Source organism: Pezoporus flaviventris, unplaced genomic scaffold (genome assembly GCF_033815535.1).
Source record: "Pezoporus flaviventris isolate CSIRO_AGI_PZ_B2104156 unplaced genomic scaffold, CSIRO_AGI_Pfla_v1 ptg000025l, whole genome shotgun sequence".
NCBI lineage: Eukaryota > Metazoa > Chordata > Aves > Psittaciformes > Psittacidae > Pezoporus > Pezoporus flaviventris.
The window spans coordinates 33096354-33123063 of record NW_026892573.1 but is presented as its reverse complement, the minus strand read 5'-3'; the positions used below and the strand labels follow the sequence as shown (position 1 = coordinate 33123063).

Here is a 26710-nt window from a genome sequence, read left to right as displayed (position 1 = left end):
GGGTTGGAAAGGATTTTAAGAGCATCCAGTTCCAACCTGCCATGGGCAGGGACACCTCACACTAAACCATGGCACCCAAGGCTGTGTCCAACCTGGCAGATCAGAAGTGCTGCCAAATTTTCCTGTGTCTTAAGACAATGCCACTCACTGGAAGTGCAAAAATCAGAGAAAAGAACTGCCAAAACGAAAAGGTACCTTACAAAGGAATACGCATTCTCGGAGAGGCACAGCTTTACTAAGAAACCCAATACTATGTAAAAAGCAATTCACATTTTATTTTCAATTGCAATAAACTGTACAAAAATGTTTCATTCTTGCCAAAAATAACAGCAGTATTTTCAATCTTACATCTAGACAAACAACAAATGCTGATTTTAATCCCTCCTGGGTGAGTTTACAAATAAGCAGACGAGAAGATGTATGGGTTTGTGTCAGAGTCGGGACAGAACAGATTGAATGGAATCAATGTTAAGTTTTTAGTGTCTTTTAGGAATTCCCATACTCCTGCCATGCCTGTTAAAAGCCTAAAAGAAACAAAAGGTTTGTCTCTCACACAAAGGAATGTAAACAGTCATTAAGAGATTTAAGAGGTTGAGTCTTCCAAGGAAACCATAAACGTACCTCTATGCCACTAACATTCTCTTTACACTGAGAGCAGTGCACAGCACTGGGATCGTGCCATAGCTGAATCCACTCTCCAAAATGACATTTAAATATACATCAAAGACTTCTTTTTAAAAAGGTTTCCAAGAGAATAAAAGCCTAAAGTAACAGATCTGAAATGGTCAATACTCTTTTTAGCATTTTGGGGGTGGTTTTTTTCTTATCCTAACTCATGAGCAAATATGTAGCAGCCCCATCAGACCTACCACCACAATGCAATTTCCAAGATGCAATGCATGAGCACCTAGTTAACCAGCACCTTTGCCAAGAGCATGGCTTTGTTTTCAGGCTTGATTTTGTTTGCACAGCACATTTAATGCAGACTAACAAACCATAATCTGGGTCACTGACCGACTGCTTCAGTCTAAGACCTAAAATGGAAATACAGTTGCAGTGATTTGAGATTTCAGGTTTTTTTTCCCTCAGAGTTGAAGCTTAATTAAAAGCTGTTTCAACAGCTTGGGTAGAGCTTAAAAAATTAAGCATCTCCTGTTACTTCAGTGTTGTTTGAGGGAGTAAAGTCTTCTTGAAACTCCGCTTTATAGGGATAGAGTTTAATGTAGGTGTCCACCATTAAATCTAAGTCATGTTTTATGTCAAAGTTTATGTTCAGCAAAGCTAAGTTGCTCGACCTTTGTGTTGTCAAGGTGTTTTTCAGGTAGGCCTTTAAGCGCTTTCGTCCTATTTCGTACTTCTCATTCTCCACCTTCATCACCGGAAGTATGCACAAGACTTTAAGCAACGCATAAACGTTAGGGAAAAACTTGATGTCAGGCAAGTGAAGTGATTCATAAATAGTAGATGGGAGTTCAATGTCTTTTCCTCTGTGCTTCCACTTGATTCTCCAACAGTGAAGCTCAGCAGAAAGCGTGTCTGGATTAGGCAAGTCATTTTTGTACATGTCAGCGTGATGCTCCTCAGATGTGTTGAATTTGAGCTGCCCCATGACTGAGGGCACCAATGACAGACACTTAAGAGCTTTTAAATGTTGTTCTGAGAATATATCTTTTAATTCTTGAATAATATGCTCCATTGTGGGGATACTAAGGATTTCTTTGTAGTAGTTTTCTGACGTTACCTCGGCGCCAAAGTTCCCCTGTTGTGCCCGACGAAACTTTCCTGGGAGTTTAATTTGTACATCCAGTTTTGTAGCCAGATTTGTTGCTTCCTCAAACCAGAATTCATGGTAAACTTCGATATTCTCCATCACTTCATTCAGAGAATGCAACACTGCTGTCAAGCTGCTGGCTGCAAAGAACACATCTGATGTTTGGCCTTGGAGATTTTTCCCAAATGCTCTTGTAAAAGAGAGGATGTTTTTCAGAATGACAACAGTGACGATGAAGTCAAAATCTGTTAAAGCACTTGAAAGTACAAATGCTCGACCAGCAAAGCAGGTGTTCCACCTGACAGATGAGTCACTGCTTACCGCATCCAAGCACAGTACCAATGCTTGCAGGAGGTCCACTAAAACTTCAAACAGATCATGCCTGCCTGTCCACTGGGAATGGCAGATCTCCTTCAAATCGTTACCCCTGTCCTTGTTGTTCTGAAAAAGAACAGAAATTGTGTTGTCCAGTTCTACCAGTAATTGTGGAGACTGGCTGAAAAGACAGCAAACCTCTTCCATTGTTCCTAACGCAATGGAAACACTAACAACAGGAACGGATTTTGCCAGCCAAACATTTAAGGCACACGAGGAACACAACGTATACACAGCCTGTGGATACTTTTCCAAGAGTCTCTTAGCCACAACTTTCATTTTAGAAGCAAACACACTGGAGACGATGTAGGCTTGGCCTCGACAGTACTCCATGTTTAGACCCCACTTCTCAGTAATAGTCGTGTGGAACTTGACAGCCAAAATTTCAGGGTCAGCCTCATACGGTAAAAACCCGATGAATTCTTCTCTTAGATTATGAGAATCGTCAACAAATCTCACCAACACAGGCAAATGTTCCTCTCCTGCTATGTCTACTACTTCATCGGTGACAATAGAAAAGAAATGCGAGTCTCTTACTTCCCTCAGTGTCTCTTCTCTAACGCAATTTTCACAGATCTCAAGCATTTGTTTCTGCTGAGTTTTTGAACAATACTCAAGGTTGACCGCAGTCATCTCAAACCGCTTCCTCAGAACTTCATCTCCAGCATTTATTCTATATTCCAGTAGAGCCTGAAAGTTATCGGAAGCAAAAACACCTTCTGGAAGCTCATCAACATTATGGCCATCCAAAGGAATATTTTGTTTACCCATTAGGATCAGTATTTCAAACAAAGATTTAAGGTAATCTTTGTTTTCTCTTTCTTCCAGTGTTAAGGGGACAGCTTCTTCCTCTTGTTCTTCCCCTCCTTCCTCGGGGACAGCGTTTTGTTCATTGTTTTCATTCAACTCTCGAGTTGCCTGTTCCCGTTCAAAAGGTTCATCAACTACAAAACGTAAAACACTGTGTCAAAATAACAGGAATAAAACATAACATTTGCTTTCCCTTACTATCCCCATTTGCTTTATGTTACTGGAGTTTAAAGACTAATACTTCCAGTTTAAAAGTGAATAGGTATTTCAGAAAGAGTTTGACTGTTTGAATCAGGCAGGAACTTAATTATCCTCCTGATATATATAAACTTACAGTTGTGGGTCCTGCATTACCTTGTCAGCCTTAGTGAAAAAGGTTTGTATGAACTCAATTATTTGGGCCACTTACTCTTCTGTTGCTTCAGTGTTCTTATTTCATCTTCAGTCTTTAAAAAACAAAACAAAACTTGTATTGATGATAATGGCTAGCACATGAGCTTAAAATATTAAAACACATCAAGATATGATATAAATATTGTAGGTGAGACCATTTTAAAAGTGTTAATATATACCAATAAGTGCTAGAAGGCTTAAGAGAAGGTTTCTTCAGGCAGTTTATTGCTGCCATAACATGTATTTGCAAACTCAATGAGAGCAGTTTGCTACTACTACTAAGATTCCCATGCTTCTATTAGCAGTTTGTTCAATATGTACTATATAATTATTAGGAAATACACTCCATTAAAGAATGCTGTTTCAGTATGAAAGTGCACTGTCAGGATACAGAAATATCTTTAGCTCTATTTTCAGTCAATAAACACACTGAATCAAATTTACAGAATGCTTTGAGTTAGAAGGGACCTTAAAGCTCATCCAGTTCCAACCCCCTGCCATGGGCAGGGACACAGAATCCCAGAATCCCAAGGGTTGGAAGGGACCTCAAAAGATCATCTAGTCCAACCCTCCTGCAAGAGCACAGTAACCTAGAGTACATCACACAGGAACTTGTCCAGGCGGGCCTTGAATATCTCCAACATAGGAGACTCCACAACCCCCCTGGGCAACTTGTTCCAGTGCTCTGTCACTCTCACAGTAAAGAAATTTTTCCTGATGTTCACATGGAACCTCCTATGCTCCAGTTTACACCCACTGCCCCTTGTCCTATCACTGGACATCACTGAAAAAAACCCAGCTCCATCATCCTGACACTCACCCTTTACATATTTGTAAACATTGATGAGGTCACCCCTCAGTCTCCTCTTCTCCAAGCTAGAGTCCCAGCTCCCTCAGCCTCTCCTCATAAGGGAGATGTTCCATTCCCTTAATCATCTTTGTAGCTCTGCGCTGGACTCTTTCAAGCAATTCCCTGTCCTTCTTGAACTGTGGGGCCCAGAACTGGACCCCTTCCACTAGAGCAGCTTGCTCCAAGCCCCTGTGTCCAACCTGACCTTGAGCACTGCTAGGGATGGGGCAGCCACAGCTTCTCTGGGCACCCTGTGCCAGCGCCTCAGCACCCTCACAGGGAAGAGCTTCTACCTAAGAGCCCAGCTCAGTCTCCCCTCAGGCAGGTTAAAGCCATTCCCCTTGGCCTGTCCCTACAGGCCCTTTTTCAAATCCCCCCTCCAGCTTTCTTATAGCCCCTTTAGGCACTGGGAGCTCCTCTAAGGTCTCCCCTTCAGGAGCCTTCTCTTCTCCAAGCTGAACAAGCCCAGCTCTCTCAGCCTGGCGCCATAGAAAAGGAGCTCCAGCCCTCTTGATCTTTGCGGCCTTCCCTGGACTCACTGAAAAAGGTCCATATCCTTCTTATGTTGGGAGCTCCAGATTCGTGAAGAAATATCTAGAAGTTGTCTGTAACTTTCCAACATGTAAGCAGAATTTAGGAGTTGAATTCCTCTTAATTGTCAGTATACTTATAACCACAGAGACCTAGAGACACTTTGTCTATAAATGACACAAAAGAGGTATTGACAAGACATAGTTCCACAAGAAACTTCTTGATCTTGATTTTCTACACGGATCATCTTCTCAGTAAATAAGCTAAAACAAATATATCTGAAATGGTACAGACACAATGGGTAAACTGAAGATCACAATCAATACGTAGCAAGAATTTCAGGATACCAAGTTGTATTCAGAGCTGTAATAACAAGCAAAAGGAAGCTATGCACATTCTATGGAAGACAGAATGAGCTCTGGATAAACATATTTCATTTTCCAGATTATTTCATTAAACCTTTCTTTGTAGATAAAATTTATAACAGCATAATATTTGGGTATTTAATTTATAACCAGCAAAAAGATATTAGAATAGGCAGTCCAGAAAATGCACTCAAGTGCTAACATGGCAGGGGGTTGGAACTGGATGATCTTAAGGTCCTTTCCAACCCAAACCAGTCTGTGATTCTATGATATTCTTTAACACTTCTGTGTAACAGTTTCACATGAATTTACTTGTCTTTATTGTTTTAATATTAAAAATAATAATAATTATAAATCTTACATGAAAAACTTACCAGCTCTTTTATCCTTTTCCTGTGTCTGCTGTGGGGATTGTTCAGGTGACTTGTGAGATCAAATATGGTTGGCACAGCGTTATCCCGTAAAACCGTTCTGTAAGGGCTCTGTAAGAAGACAGATGTCCAGATTAGGAATTTCTTTGGAAAATTCTTATTGTGTGAACACAGAATAACTCCAGAATTTCAGGTGCTGTGCCCTTTTTTTCCTCTTTTTAAAGTATTTTCACTTTCTGATGTTCCAAGATACACAGAAAGCTGTGCTATACAGTTCACATTTTGGGAATAGGACAAGGGGAAATGGGTTTAAACTGAAGCAGAGGAAGTTCAGGTTAGATATAAGGAAGAAGTTCTTCCCTGTCAGGGTGGTGAGGCCCTGGCACAGGTTGCCCAAAGAAGCGGTAAATGCTCCATCCCTGGCAGTGTTCAAGGCCAGGTCGGACAGAGCCTTGGGCCGCATGGTCTAGTGGGAGGCACCCCTGCCGGTGGAAGGGGATTGGAACTGGATGATCTTAAGGTCCTTTCCAACCCAAACCATTCTATGATTCTGTGACATCAAGAGAACACTGGAAATGAGAAGAGATATACTAAAGAAAACCCCAACCCAAACCACAAACACCTTTTCCTCCACATTATCTTCACATCCTAGACCCCAGATGCATTAATTTTAACTGGCTGCAATAGTATGATTTCGTTAAAACTAAACATTCTGAATAAAAAGATACTTATGTATCAGAAAGAAAACATTTAGTTACTGTTGTGCTTTGTTTTTTATCACTTACTGAACAAAACACTACTGTGGAAGATCATACTGAAGGAAAATTTACCTGTCAAATGAGCAGGAAGAAGAAAAGACTCCTGGATGGCCATGTAAAGGTTTCTAGCAGTTAAATAATAATACTTTAAGTAAAAATTTATATTTTGGATATACTGTAAATGTATGGTGTCTAAACTGGCTGATTTCAGCAAGTACAAAAATTTAACTGATGACATATCCACCTGGCATTAGACTGAAGCACATTTTAAATAAGCAGGGTTTCATTAGGCTTCATTTCATATTAACTACTTCCGTTTTTCATGTGCTTGTTTCTGTGGCGCTGACTAATGAGACACCCTATCACATCTAATACCACCAGGAGCTCAGAGTCTAACCTGTGTATTTGAATTATCCTTTGGAACTAAAGGACAGATTTTGCCGAAGTATCAAGAGTGAAATTCAGCTGTTAAAACCAACAAGAAGAACTGAAAGCTATAATTTCATCAACAGGAAACAGTGCCATGATTTTAGCTGGATAAAACATAACAGGAACCAAAAGCTTGACAGATGTAAAGAATGTTTAAAGCTCTTGGCCACAACAGAGTGTAACTTTACCAAGTAACGCTGTGTACACACTGCAGTAACACCACTTATCCAAACTTAGATACTTACGTATAATAAATTTATGTAATAAAATGAGCACTGCTTAACATGAAGAAAGACCTGTAGTGAAGACCAGTGCCCCACAAACATATTAAAACCGCAGAAGCAGCCCTCCTTTTCTCTCTGTTCATATACCACCTCTTCCTTTGTGCCAACAAAAGGATGTGTGGTGCCTTGGACCATGACAAGGATCCCAGTTAAGACTAAGGGACTGATCTCCCCAGGGACCAGTTACTCAGGGAGTCAAAGTTTAGAATGAGCATTCTGATGAAAATCATCAGTCACACTTTGCAAGATGCCACGAACAAGAGCTTGTTTTTACTTACACTTCTGCATATCATAGAAGTCTCAAAATGTTTAGCACACAACCTGTAATGCTTGTTGAGTTGATCTGGAGTTTTATCTTCTAAATCTGCCCTTCGACAGTTCTCTACCCATCTTTGACACCTGCACATAAGCAAAAGAATTAGCTCGTTTTAAGATAAAACAAAAGCCTCCACGACTTCAAACTGTACTCAGAACTGGAGTGAGGTGAACCCTGCCCTTCACAGGACAGTTCTGTATACCTTCTGTCATAACATACCAGCAAATCTATTAGAAAGCTGGTTTTCTCCTTTTGCTCACCACTTAATGCCACCCCAGCAAATTAAGGAATCTTTTCCCTTAATCTAGATATTCAGGTTAGATACAAGGGAGAAGTTCTTTACTGTGAGGGTGGTGAGGTGCTGGCACAGGATGCCCAGAGAAGTGGTGAATGCTCCATCCCTGGCAGTGTTCAAGGCCAGGCTGGACAGAACCTCAGAACCTTGGCTGACAGGGTCTATTGCGAGGCATCTCTGCCCACAGCAGGAGGGTTGGAACTGGATGATCTTAAGGTCTCTTCCAACCCAAACTATTCTATGATTCTAGGATACTATATTCCTGCCTTTGTCTCACACAGACTGTTCATGAAACCTGTCCATTTAATTCTCACGAATTCAATCCTTAAAGAAAAAGCTAAAAGAGAAAGATGATTTTGTAGACTGAAGTCATAAAGTTTTCAAAGGCAGCTATTAAAATTGTTGTCTTCTCCACCTCCCTCCAAAATACAGCATTTATCATTTATTGTGGTCACTGGGGAGTTCAGAGTAGATTTTTAAACAGTGAAATTTGAAATTTTAATAAAAATAAAAGAGATGGCTGCATGGAAACCTCACAGTACCCTTCCAATATCTGAAAGGGGCCTAGGACGATGCTGGAAAGGGACTCTTCATCCGAGACTGTAGCAATAGGACAAGGGGCAATGGGTTCAAACTGAAACAGGGGAAGTTCAGGTTAGATAGAAGGAAGTTCTTCCCTGTGAGGGTGGTGAAGCCACGGGACAGGTTGCCCAGAGAAGTGGTAAATGCTCCATCCCTGGCAGTGTTCAGGGCCAGGCTGGACAGAACCTTGGGTGCCATGATTTAGTGTGAGGTGTCCCTGCTCATGGCAGGGGGTGGAAACTGGGTGATCTTAAGGTCCTTTACAACCAAAACCACTCTGTGATTCTACAGACAGTGTTCACATGCCTGTAGTTTTCCTTAGATGCGTATTTTTACATTTACTTTTGCTTTGGATTAGTTTTCTGAGATACAGCACAAAGCAAATGAAACATTTTCCCTAACAGGGACTTTTTTAGATATGAAAAATACTGTTTCCTCTGGTGAGCAAACCACTTGCAGTAATTGATACAAATGCATTAGTCAGCTCTTATTTTCCTCAACAGGATCTATGCAATCACTTTCTTGCTATGGATTTTTGAGCAACAACACACACAGCCTGATTATGCACAGCTACTCCAGTAAAACTTATTTGTTCATTTATATATTTGCTGCACAAAACTCCAGCAGCTACTGATATCTCTATTTAGAAGTTGAAAAAAAAAGTCATTTCCTTCCTCAATAGGAGTGAACAGTGAGCAGCTGCAGCAAAGAAACCCAACAGGCTGCTTGGGAACATCAACAAGGGCATCACCAGCAGAGATAAAGATGTCCCTGTCCCACTCTACTCAGTGCTTGTCAGGCCACCCCTGGAATACTGTGTTCAGCTGTGGTCCTGCTGCACAAAAAAGATACAGACAGGCTGGAAAGGGGCCAGAGAAGGGCCACAAAGATGATCCAAGGACTGGCAGTGTTTGAGGAAAGGCTGAGAGCACTGGGACTGTTTAACCTGGAGAAGACTCAGGGGAGACCTTATCCCCATGTGCCAGTATTTAAAGGGTGTCTACAAAGATGATGGAGACTCCCTTTTTACAAGGAGTCCCATAGAAAAGACAAGGGGTGATGGGCAAAAGTTACTCCTGGGGAGATTCCCACTGGACACAAGAGGGAATTTTTTTCCAAATGAGAGCAACAAGTCACTGGAATAATCTCCCCAGGGAAGTGGTGACCCCTCAGCATTGGGCACTGTTAAGATTAGGCTGGACAGGGTGCTGAGCCATCTAGTCTGGGTCATGCTGTGTCTGGAAAGGTTGGACCAGATGATCCTGAGGTCCCTTCCAACCTGGAATTCCTATAAACCTGCAAAAATAATGCACTCCCTTACACCTCGTGGCATCACAGAGCCACCACTTTACAACAGCTGTAAGTAAACAGTTGATAATATACAATACAGATGAGTAAAAACCTTCACATGAACACAACTACTGATTTATTTGTTCATTATTTAACTATACAGGGTGGTTACACAATCTCTCCTTCCTCCTAGGATAAATCCTTCTCCAGTCAAACTTAAGAACAGAGACAACTCCATTATAAAGATTTATAGTAATATCACAATAACTCTACAGCAAAAAGGAGAAGGAACTTCCACTTCAGTCTCAGTGACTTATTTTACTTTACTCTCCATCACTTTGCTACATAATCTTCAACACGGACTCATTTTTAAAGCGATCTGTTGGGTTCCATCCTAATTGGTGCATGTTGGCAATGTCCAGGAACCCACACAGAGAAGTTATGTGAAGAACCTGCTATTTCAGTAGGGCAAAGTAAGGTTGAGCTCCCCATAACCCAGTTAGTGCTGAAATTCATGAAAGTGAAAAAAATTACTCAGTCCACTTAAAACCAAAAGGCTTGAAATAGTCTTTGTGATTCCTCAATTAGAAAAAAGATGGGTCATGACCCAGGAAATAGCTGGAAGTGGATTCACCATCATCTCTACTTCAACTGAGGGCAATAAAGGGCAACTGTGAAGAAAAAAGGGGGGAATCTTGGGTTACCTCATGTTGTGCTAACTCCCCTGAATCACCTTCTGGCAACCACAAAGTGGTGTCAGCAGCGGTGAATCTAGAGCTGGCATGCAGTTGTCATGGACAGACAAAAGTCGGCCTGAATCCCTTTACCTCTGCTGTGGCTACCAACCAGAGAATAAGTTAAGTAGATACTAGTAGATGAGATTAATGAGTGATGGCAGAAGAGCTCTTTAGAGGGGGTTTATTCAGGAAATGAGTCTCCAAAGATTAAATTAACCACCCAGTACTTCTCTCCCTTCCCAAATTCTTCTACTATTACAGCTGCAGCCACTGCCTTTTGTACTGAAGTCAACACTGCCTGAGCACATGAGCCAAAAGAAGCCCTTAACGTGTAGAGCCCCATTCTGTATTCTCTGTTCAGACACAGGCGCCAAGCTCTTCACCTCATCAGAGCAGTGGATTAGCAACTGGAGCTCTAGACAGCTAGGAAATTCTACTGGCAAAGACTGGAGCGTTGATGCTCTCTCTCAGGTGGCTGGAGGAGGTGGTGGAGGTTATGTGACTGGACTCAAGTATGCCAACTCCACCTGTGTTTGAATTCAGCCTTTCAGTCTTGCTATGAGTTTAGCTCCTAATCTAACACTCTCCGAGGAACAAGGAATGGAAGAACAAAGAAAAAGGAGATCAGACCCCTGAAACCACCCAACATAGCTCTGCACGGTGCTACCCAAGCAACAACTAAAAAGATTTTGGAAGAAAATTATGTATAAAACTTTCTCCAGCTTTTTAGTATTCAACTAATGCACTCTGTAGACTGTTGCACAAGCACTTTAGTTGCAAAATATCTGGCACAAATTAAAAACCATCCCAATGTCATATATTACACCACTATTCAGGTATCATTCATTAGCTTTTAAGGTACTTTTCTTCAGTCACAAGCTCTACATTTTCAGAGATATGCCGACATCTCATTGAAGCTCTAATGGCATTTTAATGGTTTATCTACACCTCAGTATGCTCCCTCCATACAGGTCAACTACAGCTGAATAGTATCTCTTTGCTTAAGAAGTATTTTGCTGTACTCACACTTCACCATAACTCAAACCATGACGACAGAGTCAGAAACACTGATGAGAGACAGACATCTTACTTAGGGGATCACTGCCTAGGCCACACAAAACCATAAAATATGCATCCTTTTTGAGGTAACGGAGGCTATTTATACATTAATATTTGATATGAAGAGACTACATACCATCCATTAAATGCAGCTGGTTCTTTTTTTCAAAGCCTAATCTGTGCACCCCTTCTCTTTATCTCAGGTAGTAAGAATAAATGAAGACAGTCTTCAATAACTAGTTAGCTCTCTCAGACATGCTAACAGTCGAAAGAGCAGGCTTGGAATGCCTAACTGGAACTGCTTAGCACTGAACTGGGAAAAATACAAAAGCAATTATTCAGTTATTGTGGAAAACCTGAAAGCTGTAAAGTAGTAGAGACAGTCTACCTGGGCCTGTGTTTCTCACTATTTATTTATTTTGTAATTCAAATACTAATGCCATTATTCTCAACTTTCTCACTGGAAGTTACCAAGTGCAAACAACACATTTTTGTCACAAAGTACTTTGCTCACCAGACCAGTTTGACCTATAACAGTGAAAGGTTTCTATGACTGCGAGCAGCACACGCAACACATTGTCATTTACAACTGCAGGTGACTTCTGCAGTTCAAGCCGGAGAATAAACCACTAACACCCTCTAGTCTACAAAGCCATAAAGTTATTTATCCATATTTAAATGCTGTGGCTAAATTAGACTGTATGATCAACTTTGGACTTTTTAACATAGGTTTAAATGAGAAAGGCGTAAGATATGGGGGAGTACTTGTAGAAAACTTAAAGAATATCACCTTTGTCATTTCATGTTTTTAAGAGCAGAACTAAGACTCTACAAACAGTTTAGGTATAGCTTATCCTTTCTTTGGACAGTGGAAAGGTCTAGATGATCCTTCAGAGTCAATTTTAACTCTATTTTCTATTACTCTGTTACAGCAATGTCAGCTGTATCAGCCTGAACTACTTAAGAGAATTATGAAGTGAAAAAATCATACTCACACACTGTAGAAATACAACCCAGTACTTAGAACCACAGAATCATGTCTGTGATCCACTTTAATGTTAGCAAATGAAGCATCCATAAACCTATGTTTTTCCAACGCATTGTAGTTGAAATAAATTGGGTTTTTCTTCCAAATAATAATTATTTCTAAACTTACACAAGTGGTGGTTAAAAGTAGTAGTATTCTAATTCTGAAATGCTGTTTGGAAAAAACATCCCAACCTTTAAAATTAGTGCATTAATTACCTGCACTCTTTTTAATATATCACTGTATCGCTACCATGAAAACATTCACTCAAGATGTCTTTCAACAGAAAAATTTTCATTTGAAAGGGGTATTTTCTAGAAACAATGGATTTTCACATATTGACCAACTCAACAGGACTCAGATTTTACAGCATGGACTCCTTACAAATCAGATTAAGTTCAGAGAGCGCCAAAGCTCTTCCATTCCACACAAACTGCAACTGCTCCTCCAACTCACAGGATGGAAAGTGGAATTAGAAAATTCTGGGAGCAAATAATGCAAATGAAGTAGGACATACATACACAGAGTGATAGGACAGGGAAAATGGTTTTAAACTGAGAGGGTAGATTCAGATTAGACATTAGGCAGAAGCTCTTCCCTGTGAGGGTGCTGAGGCGCTGCCACAGGGTGCCCAGAGAAGCTGTGGCTGCCCCATCCCTGGCAGTGTTCAAGGCCAGGTTGGACACAGGGGCTTGGAGCAAGCTGCTCTAGTGGAAGGGGTCCCTGCCCATGGCAGGGATTGAAACTGGCTGAGCTTTAAGGTCCCTTCCAATCCAAACCAGTCTATCAAAGATTAAGAGTGGGTAATCAACTATTTTTATTTCCATTTTCATTAAAAGCATAAACATATATAATAGGGTTTGTACTGTAAAACCTAGCACATCTGGCCATCAGAAAGCTGTCTTGTTACTCCAGCTTTAACACAGGCATCGTGTTCACCCAGGAGAGCCTGATGATGCATCTGAAAACACAGCTTTAAGCAGCAGCTACTACTTAATACAAGCTTTTCTATCTTCATTCAAAATCAGTTACAGGGAACTGTTTTCTTAGAAATAACTATATTCCCACCATTCCCATGGGGTTTGCAATTTTCTGGAAACCAGGTCAAGCAGCTTCAAGGAAGCAATCTATATATGGTATGTGTGTGTGCATATATATGTAAATATATATATATATTCTACACCTAGGTTGGAGCAATCCCAGGCACAGCTACAGGTTGGGCAGAGAAGAGATTCAGAGCAGCCCTGCGGAGAAGGATTTGGGGGTGTTGGTCGATGAGAAAATGAACATGAGGCGGCTTCAGTGTGCGCTCACAGCCCAGAAAGCAACCGTATCCTGGGCTGCATCAAAAGGAGCGTGACCAGCAGGGCGAAGGAGGTGATCCTGCCCCTCTGCTCTGCTCTTGTGAGACCTCACCTGCAGCACTGTGTGCAGTTCTGGTGTCCTCAAAGGCCATGGAACTGTTGGAACAAGTCCAGAGGAGGCCACGAGGATGAGCAGGGGCTGGAGCAGCTCCTGTATGGAGCCAGGCTGAGAAAGTTGGGGCTAGTGAGCCTGGAGAAGAGAAGCTGCGTGGAGACCTCAGGGCAGCTTCCAGTGTCTGAAGGGGGCCTATAGGGATGCTGGGGAGGGACTCTTCATCAGGGACTGTAGTGATAGGACAAGGGGTAACAGGTTCAAACTGAAACAGGGGAAGTTTAGATTGGATATAAGGAAGAAGTTCTTTACTGTGAGGGTGCTGAGGCACTGGAATGGGTTGCCCAAAGAAGCTATGAATGCTCCATCCCTGGTGGTGTTCAAGGACAGTTTAGACAGAGCCTTAGGTGACATGGTTTAGTGTGAGGCATCCCTGCCCATGGGAGGGGGGCTGGAACTGGATGATCTTAAGGTCCTTTCCAGCCCTAACTATTCTATGAGATAGATATATATATATATAAAACATCAAGAAATTTCAGCCCTTGTTACCTCCTTTTAGGGGAGAGAGAAGTGGTATTGCTCTAGCACTTATGCACCTTCCAAAACTGTGAGGAGCAAGTCAAATGATTTTAGGAGCATTATCTAGATTTAAAGATGACCTTCTCATAAGGGTTTCTATGTCTAAGTGCATGATTTATTTCCTGCAACCTCTTGCTTACACACTTCTTGCTCTACCAGTGCACCATCCCTGCTTTTTACCCACTGGGAGCTTGAATATCCCATCACTTCTGCTGTTGCTCATGGTGGTTTACCACTAACCACCACCCTTGTAATCCTGTGACAACTGCCTGTCACACCGACGTCCTGTTGTCACACACGTATCTCATCGTCCAGCACCTCAATACACACTGACAGATTTCCACCCCTGATCCAGTGCTGGGCTCCCCAGCCTCATCCTACTGCTCCCACACCCCTCCATCTGCCCCACACCTCCAACAGCCGTACACACATGCCACTGCTGCCCCACAGACCTATCAGACATACAACCCCATACACCCCCCCGTACTACTCATACCCTCCCACTCCCCTCACAGCCAGGCAGCCCCCCCCGCTCCCTCCATGACCCATCGGACCCATCGCTCCCTCAAACCCCACAGGGCCTCCCCACCCGGGGGTGGGCAAAGCGGAGGTCCCAGCAGCGCATGCGCAGGCGGCCGCCCGCCCGCCTCCCCGCCGCGGCCCGCGGGGTCCCGCCCCGCCGGCACCACAGCGAGCAGCGGCCTTCGCCGGGAAGAGGCGGCAGCTGCGAGTGGGGAGCCCCGAGCTGAGGTGAGGAGGCGCGGGGAGGGGGAAGGAAGGAGGGGAGGGAGGCACCTCCCCGCCGCGGGGTGTGCTCAGGGAGAGCGGCCTGAGGGTAGAAGCGAGCACCCTCAACGCGCTGCATCGCCGGCCGCCTTCCTGAGGCGGCAGCAGTGCCCGCGTGCGGCCTCACCTGACGGGGTCCCGGGGGAAGCGGAAGAAGGCGAGGTCGGACTGGGTGCTCTTGCGGGTGCAGTTGGGAGCCGCGCAGAAGTTCGGCATGGTCCCGCGGGTTGGCGCCGCTGCCCCTTTAAATGCCGGAGGGAGGGGAGGGAAAGGGGGGGGGGGGGTGTATGTGGGGAGGAGGAGGAGGACAGGGGGGAGGGAGGGAGGCAGGAAGGAAGGAAGGACGGGGCCGGGGTGGGGGAAGAAGCGGCTCTACACTGCTGTGAGCGGCCGGGAGGATTCACCGCCACCCTCCGCCGGGACAAGGGCCGCCTCCTTCCCACAGTGCACCGCGAGCGGCCACCCGCCGGGCAGTGCCCATGCGCCGCGCTGCGACGGCGGCGCCCGGATGAGCGGTGCGCATGCGCGCCCCCTAACGGGGCTTCGGGTCCGTTAGTGGTAGGGAGCGGTGTGTGAGCGGCCTTGGGTGGATTCACCTTAAAAATGGAGTTGGGATGTGGAATACGACGTGTTCTGGCTCTCTGATGGATGTTTTCTTATGTTCTGCTTTTTAGGAAGGTGTTACTCTGGAGCCTGCATGGGTAATGGGAGAAGGCTCGAGAAGTGAAGCTCCATGGGGACCTCAGAGCAGCTTCCAGTGTGTGAAGGGGGCTACAAGGATGCTGGGGAGGGACTCTTCATTAGGGACTGCAGTGACAGGACAAGGGGTGATGGGTTCAAACTGAAACAGGGGAAGTTCAGGTTGGATATAAGGAAGAAGTTCTTTACTGTGAGGGTGCTGAGGCACTGGAATGGGTTGCCCAGAGAAGTGGTAAATGCTCCATCCCTGGCAGTGTTCAAGGCCAGGTTGGACAGAGCTTGGGCGACATGGTCAAGTGTGAGGTGTCCCTGCCCATGGCATGGGGTTTGGAACTGGATGATCTTAAGGTCCTTTCCAACCCAAACCATACCACAAACAAGGAATATGTTAAGCAATCAAGTAATCAATCAGGGAGTATGCCTGATGTGGAGGCTTTGTCACATGTGTCAGAGGTGAAAGCAAGCTTAGGAAAAAGAACCAGGAGATGGAAGACTGGATGGTTGGAAGAGAAGAAAGAGTTATTCACCAAATATGGCTTGCTAGTAGTTTGAGGAATCATGGAATCAGAATGGTTTGGGTTGGAAGGGGCCTTAAATCTCCTCAAGTTCCAGCCCCCTGAAATGAGCAGGGACATCGTCAACTAGATCAGATTGTGCAAAAGTAGGTGAAGTAGCTATAAAATCTATAAATGCTGATGGCAAATGATAATGGTTTCAGGTATGGTAGTGCTGCAGTGTGAGAATTCAGCTGTGATATATTTTCTATATATTTTCAAAATCATATAAAAAAGTATCCTGACATGGAGATTTGTTGGGCTTTGGGAAGCAGAATGTAAACATGGGAAGCAGCCCAAGTCTTTGTTGTTTAAAAAAAGTGCATAAGGGGAAATAAACCAAAAAATTTACTTGTTTCTTTTAGCATGGCTTCAAGACTTGTAAGCTGTTCTGTATGAATATAGCAAAAGCTGTCTTTTGTAGGAAAAAGCATTGTTATCAAGTGCCTTTCAAACAAGGAGTCTCAAAATATATTTCATTGGAATAATTTTCATAACATTATTTGGTGTTAATTATTTGCCAGGATTCAAATTTAGGCATGGAGCTAATTACTTATCAGTAGTTTTAAGCAGTCATTTAAGCCAATGCTAAAGGTAAGTTTTGGTGCACCTCCCTGCTTTCACTTTACTGGGCAATCACCAGCGTTCGTAGGCAGTGAACTGTGTAAGAAACTCAATCAGAAACTAACTCCTTTTTAAATACACTCATTTACCTTTAGGTTTCATTTAGTTCAGGTAAATGCCATGTGATATGCTGTGCAGATACATAAATGTTCACACTCAAGAAGAAGAGAAGGATCATTTTAAATTGCAGTAATAGTTCAGAAGCATGGCTCTGTAATGTTACGGGACTTTTAAAACCTGTTTCAGTAGGAAAAACTACTTTAGCCTTAAATAATATGAAAATTGAGAGTATGCTCTGCTCAAGATTGAAGGGCCTTTTCTCCTCCAAATTGATTGCCAAACAAAAGCATGTGTGTGGTAAAGCCCCTTCTCTACAAGTTTGTTTAAGGCTCTTCTAAATGTGAATATATCTGTATATAAACTTTCCTAATGAAATTAAAGCATCCTGAAGTCTCCTGGATGATGGGTCTTCTGAGGAGACTAATTTTCAAGTGATTGCTATATAAGGGAAAGAAAATGAGCTTAATTCTTTTCAACAAAATTACTAAAAGCCCATTGCCTATAAAGAAAATTAGTTTACTACTTAGTTGGAAATTATTAGCTTCTGTTGTACTGTACAGAAATCACCAAAACCCTTCTCTTCCTTGCAGAATAGCCTTTGAAGTGCATATATATAATCTGTATGCTGGTGATTTTGTGTCTTAGATAATACTTAAGACTAAAGTATTGCTCACAGCATATTTCCAAGTGTGTCTTTGCCTGTTGACATTGAATGGAGATTGCATATTGTGTTAGTAACATTGTACGTATAATCTGTATTCTCTGGATAAATGTAAGGAATTTTGCCTGCTCACATGGATTTTTAATTGCCTTTTCACCCCTCACTATCTCTTAAGGTCAGCTGTATCTTAAATCCAGGATCCCCTATCACATAATAGCAGTTGCAAAATGACTTCTTTAGTGTATGTCTCGAATTGAGCTGCACGTCTCTCCCAGGGTGGAAGTCAGTGGGGCTTGATGGTACTGTTAAAGTATGATTATGTAGTCTTGCAGGTTTCCTGCTATTAAAAACATATTTGCAAAAGAATATTTGAAGTCTGAAATGCTTTCATGACTCTTACCACTATTACATTCTCTTGCAAGTCATACAGCCCCGTTTTGTTGGCTTAACCTGTGTGTAAGAGGTCAACAGACATGAGGTTAATCCTGTGGAGGTGTTTTAGTAAATGTGTATCCAGACATGCTGAAATTCACAATGACAGGATGAAAAACAAGATGCTTCTATCCAGGGTTTGCCTACAGTTCTGCAGAACTAACTCTTCATTGACAGTGGAGAGAAGGGATGGGATCCAGAGGGACCTGGACACGTTGGAGAGGTGGGACCGTGTGAACTTAATGGGCTCAACCAGGCCAAGGGCAAGGTCCTGTCCCTGGGTTGGGGCAATCCCAGGACAAACCCAGGCTGGGGGAGACCAGATGGAGCAGCCTGAGGAGAAGGACTTGGGGTGTTGGGTGAGGAAAAGCTCCCCATGACCCGGCTTCAGTGTGCGCTTGAGCCCAGAACCCCCCGTGTGCTGGGCTGCACCCCCAGAGCGTGAGCAGCAGCTCAGGGAGGGGATCCTGCTCCTCTGCTGTGCTCTGGGGAGACCCCCCCTGCAGCCCTGATCCAGCTCTGGGGCAGCAGCACAAGAGGGATGTGGAGCTGTTGGAGCGAGGCCAGAGGAGGCCATGGAGCTGCTGCGAGGGCTGGAGCAGCTCTGCTCTGGAGCCAGGCTGAGAGAGCTGGGCTGGGTCAGCCTGGAGAAGAGAAGGCTCCTGAAGGGGCAAGAGAAGGCAGCAATGTTCAGCATGCAAGAAGGTTTTCAACAGGGTGAGTAATCAGTGCTAGAGCAGGTAACTAGAAGGCAGGGTGGATTCTGCATCCTATGGGGGCTTCAGAGTTAAATTAGGTGGTTTTCTGTAAGTTGGGCTTGTGCATCCCAGAGAAGAGAGGGCTCCTTAAGAGAGACCTTAGAGCAGCTCCAGTGCCTAAAGGGGCTGCAGGAAAGCTGGAGAGGGGCTTTGGACAAGGGCCTGTAGGGCCAGACCAAGGGGAATGGCTTGAACCTGCACGAGGGGAGACTGAGCTGAGCTCTTAGGCAGAAGCTCTTCCCTGTGAGGGTGCTGAGGTGCTGGCACAGGGTGCCCAGAGAAGCTGTGGCTGCCCCATCCCTGGCAGTGTTGAAGGCCAGGTTGGACACAGGGGCTTGGAGCAAGCTGCTGTAGTGGAAGGGGTCCCTGCCCATGGCAGGGATTGGAGCTGGGTGAGCTTTAAGGTCCCTTCCAACACAAACCAGTCTGTTTCTGTGATTCTGTCATCCTATGTCATGGTTTAAGTCCAGTCACTAATTCAGAAAAACCATACAGCCGTTCACTCACTCCCCCCCCCCCCCCCCCCTTCCTCCCCCCGCTCCCAGAGGGATGGGGAGGAGAATCAAAAGAATGTAACTCCCACGGGTTGAGATAGGAACAGTGCAGTAACTAAGGTATAACACAAACCACTGCTGCTACCACCAGTAATAATGATAAGGGAAATAACAAGGGAAGAGAATACAACCGCTCACCACCCTCCAACCGATACCCAGCCAGACCTGAGCAGTGATCCAGCCCTGCCACGTAACTGCCCCCTGTTTATGCACTGGTCATGACGTGCTGTGGTATAGAATACCTCTTCGGCTAGTTTGGGTCAGGTCCTGTCTCTGCTGCCTCCCAGCTTCCCCTCCTCCCTGGCAGAACATGAGACTCACAAAGTCCTTGGTCAGAGTAAACATTACTGAGCAGCAACTGAAAACACCGGTGTTATCAGCACTGTTCCCAGGCCGAAAGTCAATAACACAGTGCTGCACCAGCTACTAAGAAGGAGAAAAATGGCTGCTACTGCTGAACCCAGGACATCCTGTTATCTATGGAGCTGCCTTTGTTATCCAGTCTCTGTAGAGTAATCAAATACACCCTTTACAGTTGATAGACTCAGTTGCTTCCCCAGCATTATAGCACATCTAGCCTAAAAATATTTAGTCAAAATCAGGAGCAAGTCTTTCACTGATGAGTTGATGTGAACTCAAAAGTAATACATGGTCTGTTAACAGGTTAAAAGCACTACTTGAGGGAGAGCACACAAGCATCCCTAAAACAACACAAATCACATCCCAGCATGGCTAAATTCTGCTAAATGCTAATCTGGGATGTGTTCTTTGAATTGCAGAAGTGTGCTGGACTCAACAGTGGTTTTTGGTACATGTATGTGAGCACAGGTAAGCACACAAGCCGTGCAGTGGAGCGATAACTGTAATACATTGCCTTATTCCCACCCTTTCTATTCTGAGAAGTGGCTGTGCTTTCTTCCCAGCAAGTTTACACGTTCTTCACCAATGAACCACACTGATGGAGGTTTGCATCAGCCTCCCTGCATTGCACAGGGTACCAGCTTTAATTCGCCTTTTGTCATGGCACAAAATGACACAATGAAGGTTTATTTGTCACTATCTGAGGTTATTTAATCAAGTTATTGCCTCGGTGTAGTGAAGTGATGGATTTAAGCCTTGCTGATTTTAGGTACTTTGAGGAGTGAAGCTCCTATGTTTTGTAAAATAACTCTGTATGTTAAATATAATGTGTATTACTTATCATAGGGGAAAAAAAATCTCCTGTTAACTTGCAACACAAACCTGTTTGCAGTGAAAGCAGTTGAAATAGCTTTGGATTTGAATACAAGTAGTCCTGGGTGACAGTGCCTGTATTTGACAAGGCTGTGTGTAAAAGGCTCCTTTGGCAAGCCACTGGCACTGGAAAGTTGCTGAGGGTTCTGCTCTTACTTTAGCCAGGATTAAAAATGGGATTGGAAAGTGTTTAAGGAGGGAGAGTGGTCTGAGGGCAGTGGAATGAGATTAAAATAGGGTTGCTTATGTGAGGAAAACGTACCGAGTGATTGAATAGCCTCTTAAGTGGAAACCCCATTGGTTAGGCCTTTAAACCAGAAACCAAGGAAAAGACAAGTAATTTCTTTAACTTCTGTTAGAATTGAGGCTATTTCCCTCATATGCAAGACAGAAAACACTTTAAACCATCTTTAAATTCCCTCCAATTTTAAATCACCTGTAACTCTGCATTCATCTGACTATAAAAGAATAGTGGGTTTCTTGCTTCTTTCCTCAATTGCTTACAGGCTGAGCCAAGTAATGTAATTTTTTTCCTTGATTTTCCCATTTTCCTTTAGAAATAGGACTCTTGGATGCTGAAACTTCACCGGTTACAGCAGACAAGGAGTAGCTGCTCACTGTTTCCATGTGCATAGTACCTCCGTGATACACCTCTGTTCTACCTGGGAAAGGCTGCTCTGAAAAGGAAGGATTATGTCAGAGCCTGTATCAATTAGGTTGTAGCAATGCGAGTGGAGACGCAGTTAATAGCCCACAGTGAGGCTTCTGTGCTCATTTCCTATGAGCTCCTGAAGAGCTGAGAGGCACAGCTTTGTCCTGGTGACCTGGGCTGCATACAAATCACCTCCCTGCTCCCCCCTTGGGCCATCTCATGCTTCCGAGCTCATTGTCTTCCCCTTTCCATTGTCTTTGGGGATAGAAGGAAGCGTGGTGAGACATACATTCTTCTGTTAGTGCCCAGGAAGTTTAATTAATCAGAGCAGTGTCTGTAATTGATGAGAATCCTATTATTTAAGCTGATGGGGGATCTGAGGATGCCAGGTTGTAGAGAACATAAAGGAGAGCAGGAGTGCTTGATGGTCACTGCATTTCTTTACTGGAAGGAGGAAGAAATTTTGCTTAAATGCATATATTTGACCAAATTTTGGATTCCCCGAAGTTGGACACTGTTAAGATTGGCCTGGACAGGGTGCTGGGCCATCCAGTCTAGGTCATGCTTTGCCTAGAAACCAGATGATCCTTGAGGTCCCGTCCAACCTGGGATTCTATGATCCTTAAGGAAAACACCCAGCAGTATGCTGTTATAAATAACAATGTGTGGCTTTTGTATATCACCGTCATTAGGTTTTAAATGCTTTATATAAGTGGAAAATGGAGGCCTGGAGAGGTGATACAAGTCATGCAGTATTGCTCCCCAAGTCACCATCAGATGAAGAGTACTTTGTGTCCTGATGAGTCCCAGTTTCATCTCTGCTGGCTGTGATAGGAATGCTAATGGTGAGCTGCTGTTAACACATTTACATCTAAAGTATGAGCCTAATATGACCAAGGTACAGAAAATCAGTGATTTCAGTTTTAATTATGTGTCTTCTTAGCTCCCCTTGACTGCCAGAGAAAATGGATTATTACAAACTCCTTTGACCCCATGGGATTTTCACACTGTTGAGCATTGCCTCCTTAGGAAAGACCATGAAACACTGCAGCTCTTGGGAAGTTTGTCTCTTGGTTTACTTTGTGAACAGTCAGAAAGTGCTCTGTAATTTTGGGCCTCATTAAGTGATGACTCAGAGACTGAAGATGCAGGTAATGAGAACTAAGAAAGTGATTAGCACCTAATAGGCAACTGAAGCTAGAAAAAGTGCTGGCATTTTCCTATTCTGTGTTTTCTTCCTTTATCCACACTGAATTCCTTCATTTTATATGAATTTACTGAGAATATGTGGGAAATTCAGCCGTATTTCTGTATTAAAGAAATAAGACCAAACCGTATTGGCTTTATTCTCATGTTTTTTTTTAGCCTATAATTGGAACACTCTTGACATTTTGTTCCTCACACATAAATAAATGCTGTTAAGTCTCAGGCTCCTTCAGGTGACCTCCCTTGATTAAGCTAGATGATCCAAGCTAGCTGCGTGAAGTCATTCTGAGTCCAGATAACCTTAATTTAGTCTTACAGAAAGATCAATGTTTCCCCTGGGACTTGTTAGTGCTGTACATCAAACAGAGCAGTGATTTTTATGGCACGGAGGAACTTGACTCAGGGACCCCTTCCACTAGGGCAGCTTGCTCCAAGCCCCTGTGTCCAACCTGGCCTTGAACACTGCCAGGGATGGGGCAGCCACAGCTTCTCTGGGCACCCTGTGCCAGCGCCTCAGCACCCTCACAGGGAAGAGCTTCTGCCTAAGAGCTCAGCTCAGTCTAAATCTAAATCCAAATCCAAATCTAAATCCAAATCTAAATCCAAATTCAAATCTGAATCTAAATCTAAATCCAAATCTCAGCATCTGCTCCTCTGCAAGGGATCCATCCAAGTTGATCAACTACTGCAGAGCTCTGGCCATGCTTCAGGTTACTTAAGCTTTACAGAACTGATTTTTGTGTGCTTTGGGTGGATTTTTCCTTTGCTCACGGTATCCCAGCCCTCCTGTATTCATGGGTAATGGAGAATTGATTGTAGGTTAGTCTGAGCTAAATTGCGATGTTGCTGCCGTAACTACAAGCACAATTTGGCCTTCAGACTTTCTGGACTTATTGCATGTTCCTAGCTATAGGTCTTCTTTTTAATAAAACCAAGAAGTATTCATGTAAATCATCTTTAGAATCACAGCTATCACAGCTTCAGACACTTCATACATAACTGGCTTGGTTTTTACGTCTCTCTTCTGTTCTGCATGCCGAAGGAAATGAAGCGTATACTATTTCCTTGAGTACATACATATGTATGCATGTGTGTCAAGCCACTCTGCCCATAATAACTTTGGATCCTGTTGGTGAATTCCATCCACGTTTGGAATAAAAAATTAAAGATCTAAAGAAAAGGACCAAATTGATGTAATGAAGTTTAATGAATATGGCTCTGAGCAGGCTGAGATAATGTATTTGTGCTCTCTCTGAGCTGTGTTGTTAGCAGAGATTTCACTGGGGAGCGTGTATGAGAACAGGGTGCATTAATAAACAAACCAAGTTGAAATACGCAGCTAAAATCTACACCTTAGTGGATAAATTTGCTTAATAATAGAGGGTTTGGTGTTTTCTTGCTTGTGGAATGATTTATTCTACAAACATAAGGGTCAGCTCTTAAGCCCATCAGAGGCAATAAAACCGATGCCCTGCTGGAGCATCAGTTACAACTGATGAATAAACCTCAACAAGGCTATTTTATTCTGGTGAGCAGCAGGGTCAGTCCTGCTTGTGCCTATTGATCAGAGCAATCCAACACACAGGCACATTTGAGATGGGTTTGCAGTGGAGTCTTTGGTCTGCAAAGGAAGACTCCAGCTTGTGGTCCTAACCTGGTCTGCATCATCCTCAGGTTTGTGCCAAGCTTAGCACATATATGAAGTAGTACAATGCAGAGATGATGCTATTTGCCTTCAGCTGGTTCTTGTTTAGGAAGGCATTCAAATAGGAAGGAAAATTGTTGTAGCTGTCCCACAGCATCATTGTTTTCAAGTGCTTGGGTTATATACACCGCTGTGAAGAACAATGGGAAACTACAAGTGAGGATGTGTCCATCAGTGATCGCATTGAAGGACTATTTCTATCTATAGTTGGGTGGAAATAGCAGCACTCACAGATCTGGGAATAGGTGTTGTGATTCGATGCATCCCATCCATCTGCCTTGGCTTCCCCTCAGCCAATGTCCAGCTGGTTCTGGTGTTATGAAAGCAAACTATAACGGGGTTTTCTGAGAGAGAGTGGAATAAGGAGGAGTGTTTCCCTCCTCTTCATTGAACTCTCCAGCCCCAGGGTGTCTGTTTGCTTTGCAGAATCAAAAGGCATGCAAGAAGACTCTCAGTCTCAACGGGCTCAACAAAGAAATGACTCAAAGATGGCTTGAACAATATATATCTAATGAGAAGACCTTTCCCTAACATTGTGTAATGAGATCAAGGTTTGTACTAGCATTATTACATTATATTATATTATAATTATATTGAAGATAGGCTGAGAAAGTTGGGGCTGTTCAGCCTGGAGAAGAGGAGCTGCATGGAGACCTCAGAGCAGCTTGAGGGTCCGAAGGGGGCTACAACGATGCTGGGGAGGGACTCTTCATCAGGGACTGTAGTGATAGAAGGGGTGATGGGTTCAAACTGAAACAGGGGAAGTTTAGATTGGGTATAAGGAGGAAATTCTTTCCTGTTAGGGTGGTGAGGCACTGGAATGTGTTGCCCAGGGAGGCTGTGAATGCTCCATCCCTGGCAGTGTTCAAGGCCAGGCTGGACAGAGCCTTGGGTGCCATGGTTTAGTGTGAGGTGTCCCTGCCCATGGCAGGGGGTTGGAACTGGATGATCTTAAGGTCCTTTCCAACCCAAACTGTTCTGTGATTCTAGATTATACTATCAAATTATATTATGTATTCATTTTGCACTTGCAGAGAACAGGACTGCTGTATCAAGCAATATGGATGCCTCACCCCATTTAAGGGACCTTAAAGCTCCTCCAGCTCCAACCCCTGCCACGGGCAGGGACCCCTTCCACTAGAGCAGCTTGCTCCAAGCCCCTGTGTCCAACCTGGCCTTGAACACTGCCAGGGATGGGGCAGCCACAGCTTCTCTGGGCACCCTGTGCCAGCGCTTCAACACCCTCACAGGGAAGAGCTTCTGCCCATTTCAGTTTAAACGCATCCTCCCTTGTCCCACTGCTTCTCATCATCGCGCTCCAGAGATGCTCCGATTTGTTTCTAATCTGATCTAAGCCCTTTAAAAGAGATGCAATTCGCTGCTTATCTCACGGTACAAAGTTACAACCGCAGCTAGACACAAAGGAGCCGCGAGGCCCAGGGCTTTCGGCAGCTGAAGCTGGACGATGACAGGATCACACCGCTGAGGACCCCAGCCCGGAGCGGGTGTGCGCGCGGCTTTGGGGCGTGTTTTACAACCGTGTTGCGCGCACGGACCGTGTTTGACAACAGCCCGCACGTAACCACGGCCGCTCTTAACCCGTAAAGCCGGGAACAGCCCGATGCCGTCAGGGATGATGTCACCCCGCACGTTCCTCCTCACAACCGGCGTCAAGCCCTTAATTCCTTCAGTTGAGGGGTGTGTGCGACGTCTTTAGAGCACACCGCGGCGGAGCGCGCCGGAGGGCGTTTGTCCACTCCCGGCGCCCGTACCCGCGGTGGAGCTATGGCGGGACACCCTCCCCTCTTCCCCCATGACTACAACTCCCAGCGTGCTCCTCGCCTCTGCGCATGCGCTCCGCGCACTCCCGGTGCCATCTTGCCAAACCGTTTCATCCATCTCCTCGCTTGCAGGCAGCGCTGGGACTACAACTCCCGGCGTGCTCCGCGGCTCTCACGCATGCGCCCTGCGTCCCGCCGCCATCTTGGCTCCGGGACCGCCGCCGCCACCACCACTAAACAAACCGGAGCGCGGCACCGGGAGGGGAGGAGGGGCCTTGCCGCCGAGGAGCCATTCGATGTGCCGGGCACGGCCGAGCAGGTGGGTCCCGCTCCCCGGCAGCTCCTCCTCGCCGTGCCCCGGGGGCGCTCCCCGGCAGCGGAGACGGGCAGCTCCGCTTCCCCCGACGGCGGGGACCCGCGCCCCGGCCCCCGCCTGCAGGCCGCTGGCGCTGCCCCTCCCGCGGCCGCCGCCCGCCCGCCCGCTCGCTCCTTCCCGGCTTCCGAGCGCGGGGGGGATCCAGCGCCGCTGCCGAGGGCCATGGGGGGCACCGGGGAAGGGCTGGCGGGGAGCCTCCAGGCGCCGTCTGCCTCCTCGTACAGAGATGAGCCTCCCTCCGTCTAACCCCGCGCCGGGGCTTTTGTTCCCCGTGCCCACCCCCCCCCTCTCTTCGCTGTGTGCCGTTCCCTGCCCCAGCCTGCTCGCCTCCGGCTCCTCTTTTCCCCTTTATTATCCTCGTTGCGACGGGGAGATGCGGCTTCTTCCCCCG

The 26710-nt window shown here is 44.9% G+C and overlaps 2 protein-coding genes and 1 long non-coding RNA gene across 13 annotated transcripts in view; 2 read left to right on the top strand and 1 right to left on the bottom strand.

The window, feature by feature from the left end:
• Positions 1 to 255: 255 nt before the first annotated feature.
• THAP12 (THAP domain containing 12) lies at positions 256 to 15332 on the bottom strand. The gene is made up of 5 exons (XM_061458120.1): positions 15152 to 15332; positions 7216 to 7336; positions 5470 to 5577; positions 3366 to 3402; positions 256 to 3090 (listed from the first exon to the last, which is right to left on the bottom strand). The coding sequence occupies exons 1-5, from the start codon at positions 15238 to 15240 to the stop codon at positions 1142 to 1144; spliced, it is 2304 nt and encodes a 767-aa protein (XP_061314104.1). The 5' UTR covers positions 15241 to 15332; the 3' UTR covers positions 256 to 1141.
• Positions 7689 to 17988, top strand: LOC133271727 (uncharacterized). The gene is made up of 2 exons (XR_009744224.1): positions 7689 to 7764; positions 16072 to 17988. It is a non-coding gene; the product is annotated as an uncharacterized LOC133271727 (long non-coding RNA).
• An 8189-nt stretch (positions 17989 to 26177) lies between these two features.
• The window catches only part of EMSY (EMSY transcriptional repressor, BRCA2 interacting), a 40291-nt gene continuing 39758 nt past the window's right edge, over positions 26178 to 26710 (top strand). For 6 of the 11 annotated variants that reach the window (XM_061458118.1, XM_061458114.1, XM_061458115.1 and 3 more), the window contains exon 1: positions 26178 to 26262. The gene's annotated coding sequence lies outside the window, so the exon portion shown is untranslated. The remainder of the gene's footprint in view (positions 26263 to 26710) is intronic. The other 5 variants (XM_061458116.1, XM_061458113.1, XM_061458111.1 and 2 more) reach the window with 1 other exon arrangement.

What these genes read in the sequence shown, in the direction of transcription:
- THAP12 (XM_061458120.1), bottom strand. Translation starts at nt 15,240, where the DNA reads ATGCCGAACTTCTGCGCGGCTCCCAACTGCACCCGCAAGAGCACCCAG. An exon ending in CTTCTATGATATGCAGAAGT is followed by an intron (nt 5,578 to 7,215) that starts GTAAGTAAAAAC and finishes GTCTTCTTACAG; the next exon opens with AGCCCTTACAGAACGGTTTT. An exon ending in GGAAAAGGATAAAAGAGCTG is followed by an intron (nt 3,403 to 5,469) that starts GTAAGTTTTTCA and finishes TGTTTTTTAAAG; the next exon opens with ACTGAAGATGAAATAAGAAC.